This window comes from Halichondria panicea, chromosome 5 (genome assembly GCF_963675165.1).
Source record: "Halichondria panicea chromosome 5, odHalPani1.1, whole genome shotgun sequence".
NCBI classification, from domain to species: Eukaryota; Metazoa; Porifera; class Demospongiae; order Suberitida; family Halichondriidae; genus Halichondria; species Halichondria panicea.
Genome location: NC_087381.1, coordinates 4,256,610 through 4,276,291, shown reverse-complemented (window position 1 = coordinate 4,276,291; position 19,682 = coordinate 4,256,610). Strand labels below are relative to the sequence as shown.

At 41.2% G+C, this 19,682-nt stretch overlaps 3 protein-coding genes across 13 annotated transcripts in view; 2 read left to right on the top strand and 1 right to left on the bottom strand.

Annotated features, from left to right (window-relative positions):
* LOC135335859 (latrophilin-like protein 1) overlaps nt 1-1,293 on the top strand; it is a 40,183-nt gene extending 38,890 nt beyond the window's left edge. For 3 of the 5 annotated variants that reach the window (XM_064531475.1, XM_064531473.1, XM_064531472.1), the window contains 3 exons: nt 15-283; nt 415-481; nt 627-1,293. In XM_064531475.1, the coding sequence (XP_064387545.1) occupies nt 15-283; nt 415-481; nt 627-1,191 (901 nt within the window). In that variant the 3' untranslated portion in view covers nt 1,192-1,293. Of the gene's footprint in view, nt 1-14; nt 284-414; nt 482-626 lie in introns of those variants that run through there. The other 2 variants (XM_064531474.1, XR_010394646.1) reach the window with 2 other exon arrangements.
* Nucleotides 1,294-1,965: 672 nt separating this feature from the next.
* LOC135336675 (negative elongation factor A-like) lies at nt 1,966-9,706 on the bottom strand. 7 transcript variants are annotated; one of them, XM_064532531.1, is made up of 12 exons: nt 9,627-9,706; nt 9,180-9,381; nt 8,761-8,929; nt 8,339-8,506; nt 7,703-7,783; nt 7,409-7,503; nt 7,070-7,130; nt 6,635-6,756; nt 6,079-6,242; nt 5,801-5,939; nt 5,498-5,597; nt 1,966-2,298 (listed from the first exon to the last, which is right to left on the bottom strand). In XM_064532531.1, exons 2-12 carry the CDS (start codon nt 9,372-9,374, stop codon nt 2,096-2,098), a joined length of 1,497 nt encoding a protein of 498 aa, XP_064388601.1. In that variant the 5' UTR covers nt 9,375-9,381; nt 9,627-9,706; the 3' UTR covers nt 1,966-2,095. The 7 variants fall into 7 exon arrangements, with proteins under 7 accessions (XP_064388601.1, XP_064388605.1, XP_064388600.1 ...); XM_064532535.1 differs by having other exon boundaries at nt 9,180-9,378; nt 9,627-9,697; XM_064532530.1 differs by having other exon boundaries at nt 9,620-9,696.
* Nucleotides 9,707-10,680: 974 nt separating this feature from the next.
* LOC135336674 (mannosyl-oligosaccharide glucosidase-like) lies at nt 10,681-19,634 on the top strand. The gene is made up of 25 exons (XM_064532529.1): nt 10,681-10,812; nt 10,948-11,093; nt 11,277-11,384; nt 11,734-11,772; nt 11,979-12,124; nt 12,417-12,622; nt 12,719-12,769; nt 13,003-13,176; nt 13,493-13,651; nt 13,762-13,847; nt 14,113-14,143; nt 14,635-14,757; nt 15,036-15,131; nt 15,380-15,475; nt 15,751-15,819; nt 15,959-16,030; nt 16,203-16,332; nt 16,615-16,700; nt 16,940-17,015; nt 17,341-17,380; nt 17,652-17,760; nt 18,001-18,060; nt 18,539-18,681; nt 19,029-19,116; nt 19,425-19,634. The coding sequence occupies exons 1-25, from the start codon at nt 10,798-10,800 to the stop codon at nt 19,485-19,487; spliced, it is 2,412 nt and encodes an 803-aa protein (XP_064388599.1). The 5' UTR covers nt 10,681-10,797; the 3' UTR covers nt 19,488-19,634.
* The last annotated feature ends 48 nt before the right edge of the window (nt 19,635-19,682 follow it).

Below are 19,682 nucleotides of genomic sequence, written 5' to 3'. Positions count from 1 at the left end.
CACGCATAATATAGGGAGCTACTCGTTGATAAGCAGAACCAAATCCTCATCAACATGAGCATTTCTCTGATATGCCTGTACTTCACCTTCCTCATTGGAGGGTTCACTGTTGGTGTCCCACCTCTCTGTGGGGTCATGTCTGCCCTCCTGCAGTACTTCTTCCTAGTGTTCTTCTCCTGGATGGCTGTAGAAGCTGTCTGGCTCTATATCAAACTGGTAATGGTAATGGGGTCTGATTCCCTCACCTCCAAGTTTATGCTGAAGGCAGGACTCCCAGCTTGGTGTAAGTACTCAGTTCAGCTTCACTGATTTTAGTTAGTGGATTTGTTGTTTGTAAAATGTTGTATATGTTGTTTAGTATTATGGATTTTGCGTGCTTTTTGGTGCATGGTGATGCCTTATCTCCACATGCAGTATTCCCCTTGGTGATAGTAGCTATCAGTACTGGAGTAGGCTACCAGTACTACAGCAACCCATACTAGTAAGTGCTATAGCTTTATATGGGTCTTTGGAAATCTTATTGGTGAAACAATGGTTAGTGTTTGATGAAAAGAACTATGCTGATTTTACCAGAGTCTGATACATAAGATACCCCATACACATGCACACATTGTTTATTTATTCAGCTGTCGTCCTACTGAATGGCCTTTCTATTTCGGATTCATTTTTCCTTTTGTCATCATCTACCTACTCAACTGGATTGTGTTTGTTGCCATCATGGTGTCAATTTGTAAGCATTTTGCCAATGGTAACCTCTCACCACTAAAAGACAGCTCCTCACGTCAACAGTTCAGGAATTTTCAGAAGAACTTGATCATTGCAATGTGCCTATCAGTTGTACTTGGCCTGGGTTGGGGCCTTGGACTTGTATCAACAAGCTCAGGCCTTGTGGAGCTGTCATTCATATTCCAAGTGATATTCTCGATTTTTGTGGGCTTTCAAGGTGTGCTAATTTTTTTCTTTTACGGTCTCCGAAGCACTGATTTCCGCCAAACGTGGACAAAACTATTTAATGGCTGTAAATCAAACACTGATAACTTTGTGCCTTTTGAGAAAGGAATCACTAATACACGAGATATGTTTAGCCCCACTGCAGGAGTGGAGTTATTGAACGTAAAAACATTGCCGAGCAAGCAGCACTCCCCACACAATGAAGAGAAAGAACTAAAGGAGCCCAAGTTGAATTTATAGCTGCTTAACTGCATTGTCATTTTCTTTTGAGAGTTGAGACCTTTTTGCATTTTGTTATCACGACTAAATTAACAAACTGGAATGTTACATTGTTTTATAGTAGACTCTCAATAATCTGGACACCCTTGCGACATTCAGTAGATTAGCGAGAGTCTATAGTACTGTATAAAGTTGCCCAAGTAAAGATATAGAGCTTCAGCTAGCCTATTCATTTCATGTAGATGTCTTAGACTCGTGATGCATAAATGATGCACATAATGATCGCAACATGCATTTCTATCATTTGCGTACCAACGAAAAGGTCAGTTGGGAGAGAGTTGACGTCATTAAAGATCTTTGTTCGATTCTCAATTGAGCAGCTGTACTAATAATGGAGTCGGAAAAAACAGTATTAAACCATGGCAATGTACCAAATAACCATGGAGACGATCGAGAACAATACTCCGAAATATGTTTCGTCATGTGAACATAAAACACCTAGTACCCCTTGAGCGTTGAGTCTCCATACAGGAAGAGGCCCTGATATAAATTATGCTAGGAATAATAATTTATTTTAGGGTTGTTATGCAAAACTTAATGTAATGATCTTTACCAAAAATAGGAATAATAGTGGTAAATATCATTACATAAGTTTTATAATGACCGATTAGTTTAAGTCAGCAATTAATTATGACTCTTAATTACTGTATACCTGTAATAATGCTAGCTAATACACATGCATGTAGATCTTTACTTTTATTTAGATTATAGTCTACATGTATAATTATGCAAGTCTTATTGATTTATACACATTAACTTGTCACATTCGAAACCATAGATTATTGAATAATCTATGATGAAACATGTGCATGAGCACAATTATTACACGAGAGTCTAAAATAATTATCAATACAATATGTATCAGTCACAATATGCTAGCGGGTTGTTGAACAGGGTATGCTCTCTTGATCTGTAGCTTTCTCCATTGGCCATTAGAATAGTTCATCTCAAACACAGTCTCGTACACGATCCTCTTGACCACACCCCCTTCAGGACCCGCCACCTCCTCCATCTCCTGTCTCTCGTTGAGTTTGATGGTGACCACAGGTTGATCAGGGTTGGGGTTGTCTGTGGTGTACATTAAATGTATGACAACACATGCATGACTAACTAACCTATAATTATGCCTCGGTGCGCATGCGCAAGCGAGGTATACGGTAGTGTGTTAGTGTGTGTTAGTGTATGCATAGATTGAATAGGGAGAGGGATTGGAAACGGCAGTAGCGTCACGTGACATTTTATATTGAATTTGTAGCATGGCACTAGAAAGCCTTTTATGTCAATCCGTGTTACGGTTGCTCAACACGCGGGAAACAATGTTTCATGAATAATGATCACCAAGGGCGTAGGGAGGGGGAGGGCTTTGGGGGCTGGAGCCCCCCCTTTCTCTGCAAAAACTACACTAAGAGCCCCACCTTCTCTGATGAGTCTTCAGCCTGGGAATTACTGATATAGATTAGTGGCAGACAAACAGCATATGTCCAAGAGCTAGCTATACTATACTAGTAACTTTGATTCTTTAGTGCAACTAAGCTAGCTATAGCTACGGCTAGCTAGCTAGCTTTAGCAGTATTATTAATTGAAGCAAGGTGTGGCTATTTCTTGCACATGCGCAGTGAGTCATTAATTAGGGGGTGTGGCTTCCGGCCACCGAAAAATTTCGGCGCTCTGCGCCAAGTAGTTTCTGGCGCTTCGCACCATAACAGCTCAGCCCCCCTTCCTCAAATTCCTGCCTACGCCCCTGATCACTACAGTTCATTTAGTCTAGAGAGTAGATTACCACAAATGTGTGAGTAGTTGTACTTAAATGTAAATATCTTTTGATTGGAGCATTTCTAAGAAATGGTGTTGATACCCGTGTGTAGATGAATGACTGAACTACAACATATCCAAAAATTTTTCCATGGAAACATAAGATGGTGGGTTTGTGGTGATTAATAGAACAACAGCAAATTGTTATAGTGGGTAATCGGTTAGAGTAATAAAACACTAACCTTAAACAGCTAAGGTCTTAGACTTTTATCACACAATAGTTTAATGGTTTAGGTATCCTGACCATCCCTTTACGGGTCTTACATATGCTCACAGTGTCTATAATTCATGATTTACCGGTTTTTAGGTACACGTTTGGTTAGAGTAATATCTTCTGAAAATTTTATAGCTTAGCTTTAAAAGTTCTCTGGTAAGTTTACAAATAAATGGGCTACATTTTAATACCAAGAACATCCTTTATGCTTATTCCATTGTTGAGATATCACTGAAAAACTACATATTCTACTATTTTCTACTGTTTTGATGACATCACAAGCTGCTAACCACAAATCTATGACACTCAAATTAACCACATAAGTGGGCGTACAATAACTGTACGCCCACTTTTAATTATGTTTGTGGTTGATTAAAGCATCATTGGTTTGTGGTTTGCAGCTGCTGATGTCATCAAAACAGTAGAAAATAGTAAATTATGTAGCTTTTCAGTGTTATCTCAGCAATGGAATAAGCATATAGGATGTTCTTGGTATCAAAATGTAGCCCATTTATCTGTAAACTTACTACAGAAATTTGAAAGCTAAGCTATTAATTTTTCAAAAGTTATTACTCTAACCAAAAGTGTACCTGAAAACCAGTAAATCATGAATTATAAACACTGTGAACATTTGTAACACCCATAAAGGGATGGCCAGGATACTTAAACCATTGAACAATTATGTGATGAAGTCTAGGACCTTAGCTGTACTAGATTACTGTTTTATTACTCTAACCGATTACCCACTATAACAATTTGCTGTTGTTCTATTAATCACCACAAACCCACCACCTTATGTTTCCATGGAAACATTTTTGGATATGTTGTAGTTCAGTCATTCATCTACACACTGGTATCAACACCATTTCTTATAAATACTCCAATCAAAAGATATTTACATTTAAGTACAACTACTCACACATTTGTGGTAATCTACTCTCTAGACTAAATGAACTGTACAAGATATTCAGAGCCCCCCTAAAATGTATGACTAACTAACCTATAATTATGCCTCGGTGCGCATGCGCAAGCGAGGTATACGGTAGTGTGTTAGTGTGTGCATAGATTGAATAGGGAGAGGGATTGGAAACGGCAGTAGCGTCACGTGACATTTTAGTAGCATGGCACTAGAAAGCCTTTGATGTCAATCCGTGTTACGGTTGCTCAACACGCGGGAAACAATGTTTCATGAATAATGCTCACTACAAGATATTCAGAGCCCCCCTAAAATGTCATTCTCATGCCCCCTAATGGTGAGCATCAGTTGGAAAAGAAAAAAATTATTTTTGACTTTTGTAGAGAGAGCTATAGGTACAAAACACGCTATGAGATCTTTATGTACCTAGAATGCTTCGCTAGCTATGACTGTGCAACTCATCGGTGTACTGTGTCCCATATGGTCTCAAGTGTCAAGTTCAAGTTTTAGTACAAATGTAGTATAATCCAGCAAACAAGATTTTACCAACGTTAGATGCACAGCCTCGATTAAACCCCGGCGTAACGCGGATATAATTCGAGGTAACTTCCATTTCCAATCCCTCTCCCTATTCAATCTATGGTGTGTGTAGTTAGGCTGCTACAGTTGCTCAAGGATCAATAAAGTGGCAAGTAAGAGTTTCTATAGGCGTCTAGTCATGTTCTTTTGGATTTTAATTCGTGGATTTTGCAAAATAAAGCTTTGTTCTCGAGTTATGCCTAGTTTGCTTACTTGAAATGCCATTGCAGCCTTTTGAGTGTTGCTACTCTACTTAGTACTTAGCTCTGCACTAGAACGCTAGCTATTGGTAGCTGCAAGAGTGAGAAGAGAGCTGCAAGGCTCTGTTGATGCAGCCATTAATTTTAGACTTGAACTTTTGGCATCGATCGTTTTAACAACAATCGTGGTCGATCATTACCCACTCTTTTAGTTTGCATGCAGCAAAACAAAAATGTTCATTATGATATAATGTGTGTATAAAAGCTATGTTATGTATAGCTTTGGCATCTCCACCGAGGTATCAGCACCCTCGGTGCTTTCATTATTTGGCAGTAGTTACTAAAATTTAATAATCAATTTGTAAGTTGTAAATATTTTGTCCACAAGATGGAAGGATGGAGGTGAGGGGCAATGGGTTCGGATGGCTACAACTGCTATACCTAGCTTCTTATAATGTTTCAGCAACTATAGCTATGGCCCAAGGGATGCATGACAGTGTACATGAACACTGAGAATGTGTGTGCCTATACATGACATGTATATACCTCTAGCTCCTGCCATGAATCCAAGGATGAGTGTCTTCTGTGCCTTGGTGAGAGTAGGGCTCTCCTTGAACATCTCCTGGGCAACCAGCAGCTGGTGGCGCTGTGCATGTGTGTGGGAGGGGGTATACACCAGTCCATTGTATATACATGTATTAAATATCTTTATAATTATAGGTCCAAAGTTGAAGCTACATGTACGTGTAATCCAATTTAAAAACAGAAATAAACGATAAATTCAGCACACAACAGCATCTTTATCAGTACTTCAATTAGTATGTACACGTGTGTGTTTAAAATCCTTACACTGAGTTTGAGGCCCTTGTTAGGTTGCTTAGCAACAGCAGCAGGAGGGAGTGGTGTAGTGGGAGTTACAGGTTGTGTGGGAGGTGGGGCACTGGTGGATGGACCAGGAGTGGGTGGAGCCTTTGGTAGGGGGACGGGGCTGGAAGGAGATGAAAACATGTACAGCATTAACTTCTAACATCAAGGCTAATTATAATACTCCAAGAGTCTATTATTATACGAGGCTTCTATCTCAAGATTATTATTAGAAACTGCACGGCTGCTTGTTTGTAACTTACGTGATCAATGCTTCGGGTGACTGGATACGTGGTGGTGACACTTGACCTGTGTAAGTAGGTGTAGTCACTGCCTCAACCGCACTGGGATACTTGTGTTGGGAGTACATAGACGAGGCGGTGAACTCTGACCCCAAACCAGCTGCATAGTCTGGAGTGGCTGTGATCTGTGTGTGTGGGGGGTAATGGTAGTTATCACAGAGTGTTGCATGTACACGTCTGAAAACAGTTCAATAAGAGCACTAAATCAAACAAAAACAAAGCGGTCATCTTGATTTAGATTCAAGTTATGCATAGTGTTAGTTTGAATCAATGATGAACTCTAGAATGAATTCGGTAGCTCATGGGAGGTTTATAGAGGAGGTACAATGTATGCTTGTAGATCAAAGATCCGTGATAATGATATTTATTCTGATCAGCTCAGGACTCAGGCTAGCGCTACATGTATACGAGACTAACAGTGCTGTACCTTTGACTATACACTAATGAAAAAATGGCACCATTATTTTGCTATATAACATGTCACTCTGAAAGCGGTTGGGTAACAGTAGATATGTACCTGTGGAGATGTGGGCAGCTGTGTAGTTTGGGGGATGGCGGTCGTATCAGCCTCGGACTTTGAGGGAATGCGGAGGTGCTTCTTGGTGTCCGGGCGACTGGCAGTCGAGGGAGCCCCGTCCTCTGTGAGGGTGTGTGAGGTGAGGTAAGGTGGATGTGTGAGGTGTGAATGAATGTGTACGGTAAGTCTGAGAGCTGCATGCATATCACAGCATATACTCATTGATATACATGTACACTCTGACATATTTTGAGCTAGGTAAGCCAGTACATGTACAGTACATGTCTGTAGCTCTTGAGAGCTCTATTCCTACACTCAAAATAATAATAACATTTCATCTGTGTACGCTAAAACTAACATTATAGTTGCCATGCAACTTCATACAAAGTCTTTAATGTGTGTGTGTGTGTGTGTGTGTGTGTGTTTGTGGCTGACCTGCAGTGATGGTCTTCCTTTTTCTTCGTATGCTCACAGGAACCTCATCGATGTTGAGCAGCTGCAGGAGTGGTCAGGCAATAATGGGACATAAGTACTACATTGATAATGTTTAAGAGTGCCCATGCAGTCATGCAAATACTGAGAACAGAGATTTCTACATGTAGTATAAATGTCTTCAATAAAATGATTGTAGCAATATGCTAACTGCATGTAGTGTATGTATGTCACAGTATCTTTGTATAATTACTACAGATGTACATGTACTAATAAAAGAGCCGGAAAAACAAAAAGTTTCACTGTATACATGTACATGAGAGGTCACATGACCTGCCGTACCTTAGTGCCCCTCTCCCGTTGCACTCTGTTGGTGGGTATGGGGATGGCTTTACGAGAGCTGTGGGACCGCACCGTCGGCACAAAAGCGGTGGAGCCTATATGGGAAAGGGGTGCTCTCTGTACACTTTGTGGTTCATCACACAAGGACAACTTTAACAATCGAATACAAATGATTGTAGTCAAGGTACATGTATCATAACCAGTAAATTTCCTGGTCTCTGCATGCAAGCACTTCAAAATTACGTGATGCAAAACACACAATCTCTACCACTACATTGCATGTGTGCCACTCACTGTTGAGAGATGATGACATCTGTCTCTGTAGCAAGTGTCTGTCTTTGACCAATGAACCAGTCTGAGAGAAGTCAGTCCCGGCTGTAGAGGGGGAGGGGGGGGGACAAATGAAGGGGACACCAAAAACTTTAATACAGGAATGTTCAGTGAGTGATAGTCGGTACTAACCACCGTTAGTAATCCGAGTTTAAATTACCATAATTATGAGATTGAGGATCAAAACTAACACACTCAATACGTATTACCGTACATATCTTCTAATTTATCGGACAGCAAAAAATAATAATTTTAGAAATTTTCCGGGTATAATTGGAACAGATTTTTATAGAGCATGCGAAGTGTCCGGAATAATTCGAACAATTAAGCAAGCAACTGCATGAGAGCTAGCTAAGTTTAATAGAACAGTGTGCGACTGAATAGTTGCACTAAACTATCTAAAACTAGCTACTCAAAGCTATCTAACTGTAGCACTCTAAGTTTTACTTGCCGTCTATGAATGTAACTCAATTTTTTAAGGTATTGTCAGAACAAATGTAATATTAAAGTACTGGAGTGTCCGTTGTATTAGAACAACAAAAATTGCCCAATACAGTGTCCGGGGTAATTAGAAGTGTCCGATAAATTAACAGTACTTACCTCTCTGTAATATCTCGTTTCTCAATTGAACACTGGCCTGTGGTTTCTTCTTGAGGAGAAAATGGGTGTGGTCAGACGGTGGGTTGTAACCATGGCTACTCGCTAGCACTGTCTGATTGAGGTAGGCATATTCGTGAGGGATGAATATATTTGCAGAGTCGTGATTCACTATGTGTGTGTGGGTGGGTTAGCAGTTTTAATAATACGTCATGTCCATGCATAATACAAAGGCAGAATAATTATACAGAACCATAATTTTGGGGAACAACGTTTTTGGAGAGGTGGCCTTTGTTGAGCTAGCTAGGGGTTGTTTGCAATAAAACTCTGTATTTTGGCCTGGCCTTTATATCACAGTTGGCTTATCTTCAGGGCCTAGGGGGTCTGAGATTTTACTGTGATCTTCACACCCACACACCACTCACACGCCCCCTCCAATTCCTCAGCGAGTCCCTCCATCTGCTCCTCTGTCACGAGGTCCGAGCTGACCCTCTGAAAGTCAGGGAATGGACCCAATAGACTGGCAAACAGCCTCACCCACTCATCACCATCACGACGAGCTAGACGCAACACTTGGTTCATCTCTGTAGAGCACTGCACAAGAGAGAGAGATGTGTGAGATAATGGGTGTACAGTGGAACCTCCTCTAATTAAAGGACACTCAGAATACGGAAAAAATACTCATTTTAGAACTATAACGGTGGTACTAATCAAGACGTTATAATAATTATACTGTATAGTTAGTTGCTGTACATACAGTTCCAAATGTACAATCATGTATACAGAGCAGTTTAGAGTTCATCATATCGCGCCATGGCTTGATTATAAATCATCAGTTTCATACCTGGCTCACTGTTCGAGGTGTCATGCTCATAAACGAGACAAGAACTTTGACCTTTGCCGCTCCATCGAGTGCACGGAACATGTCTGCAATTACAGACAGTTTGTCCACGTTCCATGCCAGATTGGAACCTGACCAGCCGTCATCACTCTTGAGCTTGTTCAGTAGATAATGCAGAGCCTCGTCTTTGTCGGCCATTGTCCTACTGGAAGTGAGCATGTAAATAATATTAACTATCGATAAAGGAACAACTGATTGAGGAAACAGAATGGTGTGGTACTTACACACTTGAAAACACTTATACAGTGACGGTGAAAATTGTGCTACGAATGTCTTCTATTGTGTTTCCCTATATTAAAATTCCACTGTTAGACTACCGTAGATCTATCTCTAACTGTAAATGGAGCACAGTAGACTGTTATTACTTACGTAGTACCTAGTACCTAGTACCTGTAGGATGTCACGTTATTCTGCCACTTTTATGTTCTGATCATCAACAAGCGTTAAGCCACATGGCTACTAAATGGGCGGGGCTCTCATTTATTGGTATGGAAAAACGGAAGGAACAGCATGACCGAGCAGCATGACTGGAAAACGGAAGGAAAAGCAACAAGTGCATCACATTGTAATCAGCAAGCCGTGCATGTCATTGTGAGTCTGACTGCTGTTTCTTCTATTTAAGTACTGAATGGAGTTTCTGACAGGGGGTCCAGTGTGACTCAATCACAATCCTAGGCTAAGCCCACGACAACTTTGCGGGGCGGAGCATTCTAGCTATAATTATGAAGCAAGCCTCATTAATTAAGACAAGCTCTTCAACTTGGATGAAAATGTCGGAATTGTTGTCTGTGGAGAAGCTGGAGACGTCTACTTTGAGGATTACGTTCATCGCTATGTTTGTGGGTTAGCAATCCTCCACAAAAATTAGGTCCACGAAATGCTTAGGTAACGGAAAACACAACGTCAAAAAGAATGTGTGACTCTAGTAGTTTAGTGTCAACCCTTATCGAATATAGATCTACCTGCATAATTATTATAATTATCCCACCCACACATAAAAAAACGGATATAAATACCTTTAAATCAATAGCACACTTCACTCGCATGCAATAAACTAAATACGTCCATTTGTGGTCAATTTATTGCTGGGAAGCTACGATTCAAAGGAGACTAAATCCTATCTCTACTGGATAGACTATCTTGGATCTCACACTGGGTGTATGCACAGTGCCGTACGGAGCTCAAAGGTACGACGTTCACTCTAATTTTATCCTGGAGCTGCTCGATCGTTACCATCGCTCAAGCATGGCTGTGCCTGAAGGGGGTAGAACTTCTGGAGAGGTGTGTCAGAAAAATTTATGAATGTTCCGTCGTTTTCGTATGGACTGGTTCTAAGGAAGAAGCAGTAGCCTCTGTTAGTGAGCTTGCTATGGAGATTGCTGCTTGAACTGAGGACATAATACAATAGAATTATGGGGAACACCTTTGTTGTGTGTGTGACCCCTGTGGAAAAAAACGTTCATTTTATACAAGTTGTGATTAATGATCTTTACCTATTCAGGCTATAGAGCAGTATCAACCACGTGGAGGGTCCAGGGCTAGCTACCAGAGCTAGAGCAGAATGGTTAAATCAAAGGTGATTAAAATCACTGTATTTTATAGACTGTGTATTATTGTAACCCTCTCCTCCAATTTGTAAGCATTTGTGTATCTATTATGCCTTGATCTCCTTGGCACCCACCAACTAACTCTATTTTTGTATAACTTTTAGCGAGTTAAGCCTGTCCAGAAGCTTCGCCAAGATGTGAGGGGTAGCCATGCAGGAGGTACCAGTCTGTCCGACCTCCCCAGGCTCTGGATCATTGTACCCCCTCTGGTTATGTCACTACTCGCTATAGCCTTCTACTTTGCTGAGAGGTGTGAGAGTGGTTGTCTGTCGTTATGTATGTGTACACCTATATACAGAGGGTGTGGTGACTCTACCTTTATGTATTTTGTTACGGACTTAGTCCATATTCCAGCATTTGTCTGTTATAATAAAATTATGATACAACCACATTTACACACACCCCCCCACCCCACACACACACACACATACAGTGTGATCTTGGGCCCCAGTCTCAATCAGCCTCTAAATGCCCCAAAGGCAGTCAACCCCGACTGGAGGAACGACTCTGTATACAATGAGAGGCTTTGGGGAACGTACAGGTACCTACCAGTTGTTTCAACCAGAACTTTATTAACCTGGCTGTATTATAAGAACTAAAGCCGTTGGCATGAAACTTGTTCATAGTGGTGGCCCTTGGGCACTCAACAATCAACAGCTAGTGGCTATAATAATTATATGGAGGTGGCCTGCTAACACAGGTTCAAACACATGGCTTATTTCTTTGGGGCATTTAACCTGGCTGTATTATATAGAGGGTGACCAAAATAGACAGTATCGCAGCAGTATACGTAATTATGTGTACTTTACATTGTGAGATGTTCTATAAATTATTGACACTCAAAATTATTGACACTCACATTATTTTACTTTACTGCTTTTCGATTGCAGATCCAACGTGTACCTTGGAGTGAGACCAAGAATACCAAAGTTAGTGAGTGTTAGTGTATATCTATACTATGTTGTACTTTCTGACACTGTGAGAGCACATCATAGAAAGGTTGCATGTCCCTGCATGCAGAAGAAGTTTCTCTGTAATACTTCAATCCACCCTGTATTTCCATGCATGTACATGTACATATACCATAATCCCCCCTTCATTATCACGTACTACAATTCCCCCCTTTATTGCCCAGGTCCCTGGTGGCCGGCGTCCTGTGGATGACATACGACGGAAAGTTCAACCTTCGTCACACCTGTGAGCATGGCGACGGTCTCCAACGCTATGGCTGGATACGTCACGATGGAACCAACTTTGGACAGCAGGAAATACTTGACAAAGGTTTGTACATTGCAAATTAATAGGATGGAGCATACCGTGTTGTTGCCCCTTTAACACTAGTCTTAAAAGTTATTTTGACCATGATTGCATGTACAGAGGATCATAAAGTTATTGCTTCTCATTGCTTTACTGTGTATTCTGTTCGGCCTTAGTGGGGCCTCCAACAATAGGATGTTCATAGATAACTTGATATTAATTTGTTTGGCCAGGTGGTTGTTTTGTACACAAGCTGTTAATTTGGGACCTGGCCGGTATAATAAATTATAATAGCCTTTTGCCACTCCGTGTGCAGGGCTAACTTTACGTACCGAGTTCATGTCACGGTACAGCGCTGACGTTGGTGAGACTTGGACGCTCAGGGTCAGAGGTCAATCTCGAGTGGAGCGCTCACAATTAGTCACGCTCATCATGTACGTGTACAATGAGGGGGCGGGGGAAATGGCATGCTCCACCTCTAAGAGTAACGCCATTGAGGAACTATTCGGACACACACCAGAGGTAATTTTTATATCCTAACAATTCGACCAATACAGTGTACAGCATTGTGCATTATTATCGTGTATATGCAATTGATTGTGTCCTCTCCTCATGCAGTTCAGTGGCTATAGAGTCTATTTCCCAAGAAAGGCTTTGTCACAAGATGCAGTAAGTGAGAATGTCTTTATACTGAGTCACTGCAATAAATGCCATGGCTCTTCGAATAGGTGTATAATAATTATGCTACTGTGAAACCTGTTTACTGTAGCCACTCTTGGGTACTCCAACATGGCTGTAATACACAGTACAGTTTACAATGTCTTTTTCCAGGGTACATTGATTATTGTTGATTCAATAAGCCAACAGCTAATTAGTTAATTGAACCACCACCCCTCACACAGGTACACAACTACATGGTGTCAAGGCTACCCACGATCACTAATCTAGCCGGTCATCTGCAGTCTGTTATGAAGATTGGCAGTCCTCATAAGAACTGGCCGCAGATAGCACAGCTGCCGGGGGAGGTGTGGTCACCTAGCGACCACCAGCATAAGGCCAACTTCATTGCATATCAGGTTAAACTTGGTGGGGAGTAGTGATTTATTGGGTTTAGCGGCTCTCTGCATTTTAGAGTTCATGGGAGTACTCCTACACCAGTAGCTCAAGCTTCATTAATACTGAAACTGAGTACTTATATAGCCCTCAATGGATTTCGACCAAACATTATTTTTCCCGTTACAGAACTGAGCAAAGTCGATTATATACTTGTCTCTATATAATTATAATAAAGCACACAGTACATATAATTATGTTGTATCAATTATTATCATTAATATTAAACGGAACAGTCACTGTATGTAACAATGTTTGACCTTTGTCCTCCCTCGCCAGGTGACTACCCTCCTCCCCTTTGAGATGGACATGGTGTTTGAGACTGGTGCACTGAGTGCGGCCATCAGCATCAGTGGTGAGAAATTCACCTCTGAGCTGGCTAGTCGTGTCAACCAGTTTGACACTCGCTTTGAGAACACATTCCAACTCAAAGAGAAGGTACGTGCGATGAATTAGTTAGTAATTGCTGCCATTGTAGTATCAGTGATATATATAGTCTGCATGTACAGCTCTTGTAATATAGGTTTCACTATTGTGTCTGTCTGCAGGGTTTTTCAGACCAGGAGATAGAGTTTGCTCGAGCAGCGTTTAGTAACCTGGTTGGTGGAATATCGTACTTCTACGGCCAGTCAAAGTGAGCACAGCCGGTGTACAGTAACAGTGTGTACAGTGGAACCTCCAAGCACGAAATTATAATTATGTTTATTGACGTGTCCTTAGTTCAGGGGTGGATTTCTTATGTGCTTCTATATTGCTATAATTATTGAGTTGGTTGAGTGTTCTGATTATAAGCGTTGTCCTTATTTCGGGGAGTCCACATTAATCAGTGGTTCCATGCAGCAATCTTTATGCAATGTATCATTGTACCAAGTGTTGAATATAGTTATTAATTCCTTCAGGGTGATATCTAAAGACGTCTCAAAGCCTGTGGTGAGTGCGTACATGCGATCTCTACTATTTAAATACATGACTCGACACATGTTACTCATTTGCTGTCTTGCAGCACTATCATTAAAATCCAAGGCCGTTTGTAGTTGAAATTACGGGCAGTCAAACGATAGTAGTGGAAAGGCCTCATTTTGAAAAAAATGGGTCAAATTTAGAATTCGAGCACACCATTACTTGATACCGTATAGCTGGTAATTTTCGGGGGCAAAATATTCGTGGTCTTCGTGGTTGGAGGTCTGACCACGAATATTTTACCCACGAATGAAGCGACCTTGCCTACCTTTACCTACAATCCAAGCAGCAACCACGAAAATATTATCCACGAAATGTCTCAATATTGCTGAACCACGAATATTTTGTCCCCCGAAAATTACCCGCTATACGGTAGGTTATCAGCTACTGAATGCATGTTAGTTTTGAGTGATTGACTTGTGTCTTGACATTTCTGATTGGTTGTGTTTGTCACATGACAGGACTACTGGCCGACGCCCCTCTACACGGCCGTCCCCTCACGTTCATTCTTCCCTCGAGGGTTCCTTTGGGACGAGGGATTCCATCAGCTGCTCGTGGCTCATTGGGACGTCTCCATCGTTAAGGTGACCATAAATAAGGGATTTCCCCCTGCTAACACAGCCATAGGTCTAAACTGCACATTCTATGGAGACTTTGGACCTGGCTGCATGTTATGTTATATAGTTAGTACGTACATGCATGCATGGGCATGTTTTATAGTGTCCCAAATCCTGAGGGCTTGAAAAGATAAATTAATAATATAATTATGTGTGTGATGTAGGTCAAACCGACAAACACGTCTGTACTATTACCGTGTGCACTGTATGTAGTGTTATGACTCTCTGTGTTCTCATGCCCTCAGGATGTGCTGGCTCATTGGATGGATCTCATCAATACCGAGGGCTGGATACCACGGGAACAGATACTGGGTGACGAAGCTCGCAGCAAAGTGCCAGCTGTAAGTCACCGTCAGTCAGACTTAGATTATTGATACAATGTTAAACTCAAGGCCCGACATGCGTGCACAGATCAATGCACTAGTCCTGGATGTTCACTTCCTGTCATGTGATGGAATGTCGGTCTGGGCTTGTAATGTTTTGTGCATGCTTGTCAGGCCTCGTATAGCTAGAGGAGACATACACGTATTTTGAAGCAATCATTGTATACATGTATATACATATCTCCTGATGGATTTTTCTTTCTCAGGAGTTTGTTGTTCAGCACAACGAGAATGCTAACCCTCCGACCTTCTTCCTGACTCTGGAGACACTCGTGGAGGAGATGACCAGTCAGAGGAAAGTGGTGAGTCTTTTCTGTACAGTAGCAAGGGTCAGACCATTGGCTTTTTATGTATAATATATATCTGTACTATTCTATGTCACAATGGTAATATGGTATACTTACGTGCAATGTATAACTACTGTTCACACCTGTAACCTACATGATTGTAGTGTTAACTTCCCTCAATATAAGGGTCAGACCATAAAACATTTTGTTTGTGTATTTTACAGTGTATCATGTCACAATGGTAACTGCATGTATGGATGTATCAGTTCTGTTTGTTATTATGCATATAGGACCTGGTATTTCTTAGACGCCTCTACCCAAGGTTACAAGTTTGGTTTGAGTGGTTTAACGGCACACAAGTAAGTACACTATACTATGTATGTACACACACTATTCATCTGTTACATTGTACAGCGCCTAATTGGTGATAAACTTTTTTTGTCGGTCCCCAAAAGTTTGTGATTTCAAAATTTACAATCACCTTGGTTTCATTTACAGGCAGGGGAAATCCCCAGCACATACCGATGGCGGGGCAGGAATGAAACAACGGACAAAGAACTAAACCCGAAGGTGAGCAGCTGGCGACAAGAAGTGCAGTTTATATTGTACAGGGATTTTATGAAGCTCTGCATGTGAAGCATACATTGTATCTATCGCGTTCCTTAGTTGCAGTTGACTGTTTTATTTATACGTACATGTACCTGTACTTTAAATAAAAGTTGCAACACTTCACTTCTTACAGACGCTGACGTCAGGGTTGGACGATTTCCCCCGAGCCACGCACCCTAGTAATCAGGAGTATCATGTTGACCTTCGATGCTGGATGGGCCTAGCCTCAGGGGTCCTAGCCAAGATTGCGGACCTACTGGGAGGTGGGTGGGAATAATTATATTGAATTTATGACACTCACAGTTAGCTGTCCTTATGAAGAAAAGGCATGAGCTATATACAATGTACATGTACCGGTACATGTAGCCTTGGTGATTTTCCCGAAATGGACCCACAATCAAAAGTATGCTTTTTAAAGGCTAGCTACATGTATATCTAATGTAAGTGGAGTAATACATTATGTAGCTAGCCTACGTACGTACTAGTATTAATGCACATTTGCAATACAAACACAATTAAAGTGTTAGTGCCTGTCTTACCTACAGAGAACTCTGCGGCCTATCACTCGACCCACTCCACCCTCACTGATCAGACTCAACTGGACAGGCTACACTGGGACAATAAGAGGAAGGTATCCATGGTTACACTCATTACAATAGCTCCTACATGTAGTACACTGTACGTAGGCTTATTGTTCTTTTGATGCCACCCCGGCCGTACACATATGGGAGATCTATTGACGCAATTGAGCTTCCCCAATTTATTCTGTAGCTCATAGAGAGTCCTATCACATGACGTATCACACGGTAATGATATTGAGGCTTGTGGCTTCCTAAGGTGTCACATGATTTGTCTCCAACATCGTTCCAGGTGTACAGTGACTATGGACTGCACTCGACATCAGTGAAACTGGTCACTGTCAACCCTCCGCAACCGGGCATGCCCAGTGAGTCTACGTATACGTTACTATAGAAACTAGCTTGAATCTACTATTTGTATGTACATGTATGGCTATCATGACATGTTACGTACATGTATGAGCCAGGTACAGGTACACGTACATACAAAACAATAATAATTATTTTGTCCCTAACAAGAAAGGCTGTATCTTGACGTACTGTACAAATGTATGTGGCTAGCTGTGAATCATTGTAATTAAGGTTAATTGTCTATCTTAATCATTAATTTTCAAATGATGCTGTTCAGAAGCTGATAAGTACGTACGATACAAGATTATATGACAAGTGGTTTAAATTATATTATGCTTGCAGAATTCAAGCGTCGGAAAGTCAACAAAGAGCCTAGTTTAAGGTGTGTACACTACATGTACTGTACGTGTGTGCAATATTGATACTCAAGGCTCCCACATGCATGTATATGCTGCATGTACTTACGGCTTGTACGATGATCTATATTAAAGACAATCATGCTCCAAGAGTTCAAGTGCATGGTAAATATATATATTAATACAAGACATCGTACATATACAGAGAAATAGGTTATATATACCCAATAACTAATTAACACTGTATAGAGTCATAATTATGTAACTATAATAGTGAATGTCGATCTTCACTGTTAGGTTCGTAAACAGCTTTGGGTATGTGAACTTGTTCCCGTTCCTGCTGAAGATGGTCTCTCCACACTCTGACAAACTCGGCTACCTCCTGGAGAGGCTCAAGAATGACAGCGTATGTATTGTGTGGAGTGGGTGGGTGGGTGGGTGAGGGGTGTTACATGTAGGACATGTACATGTACAGTGGAACCTTGGCCGTCCACACTAGGTTGAACACATTGCCCCCTCCCCTAGTTACTACCACAGCCACTTTAACACTGTACAGTATTGCATCTCAGTATGTACTTGTACATGTACATGTACAAGTATTCTACTTCAGGATGATTGTCATTTTTTGTCTTATTTCTTTCCTCAGTTTCTGTGGACTAACAATGGACTGCGGTCGCTGTCCAGGGCTGACTCCTTCTACAATAAGGTATACCATCCATCATGCATGTGGCACCCATCACTAATTATTCACTGTTTATGCCTGTGCCTTACTACAACAATGGGATATTTGTACATACAGTTTCTGTCTAACCACTTCTTCATAAAGTTATTTTAGTCTAAAGCCTCTCCCTCCAACACACATAGTTAGGAATGGATCCAATAGATGACAATTTTTGCTTCAGTTTCAACTGCTTGTAAAAAAAACACTGCATGGATAAATTATGCTTCTGAAAAGGCTTCAAGTAGGTGTAACCCGAGAACGCAAATGTTGTATGCAAATCTAAATGAAACATGACTAGAAGCCTCTGGAAGCTCTTACTTGCACTTGATAGATCCCTGAGCAGCCGTAGCAGTCTACACACACACAAACACATTACCGTATACCTCGCGTGCATGCGCATGAGGCATACCGTAATTGTATACCACGGTTGTTATCCCACACACACACACACACACACACACAGCACAACACTGAACACGACCCGCCCTACTGGCGAGGTGCTATCTGGATCAACATCAACTATCTGGCCGTGAGAGCGCTGCATCACTATGGCAACGAGGAAGGACCGCATCGAAACAAGGCCAGGAAGCTGTATCAGGACTTGAGGTGTGTACGTGTACTTCATATTGATTGTACGCATTACCTTAATTACCATGCATGCAGTGATGTGCATGCCCAGAATTTTCAAGGTAGTGGCTATTTTCTATTCTCAACCTAGTAAACATTTTTTGTAGCCTATTTGTGGTGTTGTCTGTAGTACATGTACATATGTGGTGGTTATTTTGTCTAGAGGTGGTTAGTATACTAAACACCACCGACCAGTGTGGGCACATCACTGCCTTACTGTTGTACGTACATGCATGTACAGTTTACACCAAAGTTTTAGCTCTTGCTGTAGCTACTGTAAAACTTGGCGATTTGTGAGTGTAATAATTTTTATCGTATCCCCTCAGGGCTAACCTGATTCGGAACATGTACAATGAGTACACAAGGACTGGCTATGTTTGGGAACAGTATGATGATGTCACCGGGAAAGGAAAGGCGAGTCTGTCAGATCTACATAATTATGTACATGTATAGTGTTAGCAAGCCACACCCTTTCTAATACCTATACGTACACAAATGTATGTGGAGTACGTATATTCCTCCTAGATTACTATTACGTATACCGTAATTGTATTTTACCGAGATCACACCCATGCACGTCCGAAATTGCACCCAACCGTGACCACCACTTTTAAGTGAAAGTTTCTGCATAGGCTAAATTTCCCAGAATAGTTTGCTGACAATGCATATCTGTTTACCCCCACCCCCCACACACACATGTGCACTCATGCACGTACTTGCAGGGCACTCATCCGTTTACTGGTTGGTCCTCACTCATCGTGCTCATCATGGCAGAGAAGTACTGAATTATTATATTGCTAGCAATCATTTCCTCGTGCAGTGCAGTCAGTGTCAACTGTAATAATAATTGTTATAATTATAGAAGTCCTCTTACTTTTTAATAATTATGATAATTATATTATCTGATTTTTCAACCGATGTGTGTCTCAGCATTTAATGTGATTTGTATGGTAGCTAGCTGTAGTATATAGTCGCTGATG

Bases quoted from the DNA above. Each gene is read 5' to 3' on its own strand.
- LOC135336675 (XM_064532531.1), bottom strand. From the start codon at position 9,374: ATGGCCGACAAAGACGAGGCTCTGCATTATCTACTGAACAAGCTCAAG. The intron at 6,757-7,069 runs GTCAGCCACAAA...ACACCCTCACAG, and splicing joins AAGGAAGACCATCACTGCAG to AGGACGGGGCTCCCTCGACT. The intron at 6,243-6,634 runs GTACATATCTAC...CCACACACACAG, and splicing joins AGCTGCCCACATCTCCACAG to ATCACAGCCACTCCAGACTA.
- LOC135336674 (XM_064532529.1), top strand. The intron at 16,031-16,202 runs GTGAGCAGCTGG...CACTTCTTACAG, and splicing joins ACAAAGAACTAAACCCGAAG to ACGCTGACGTCAGGGTTGGA. The intron at 19,117-19,424 runs GCGAGTCTGTCA...ACGTACTTGCAG, and splicing joins ATGTCACCGGGAAAGGAAAG to GGCACTCATCCGTTTACTGG.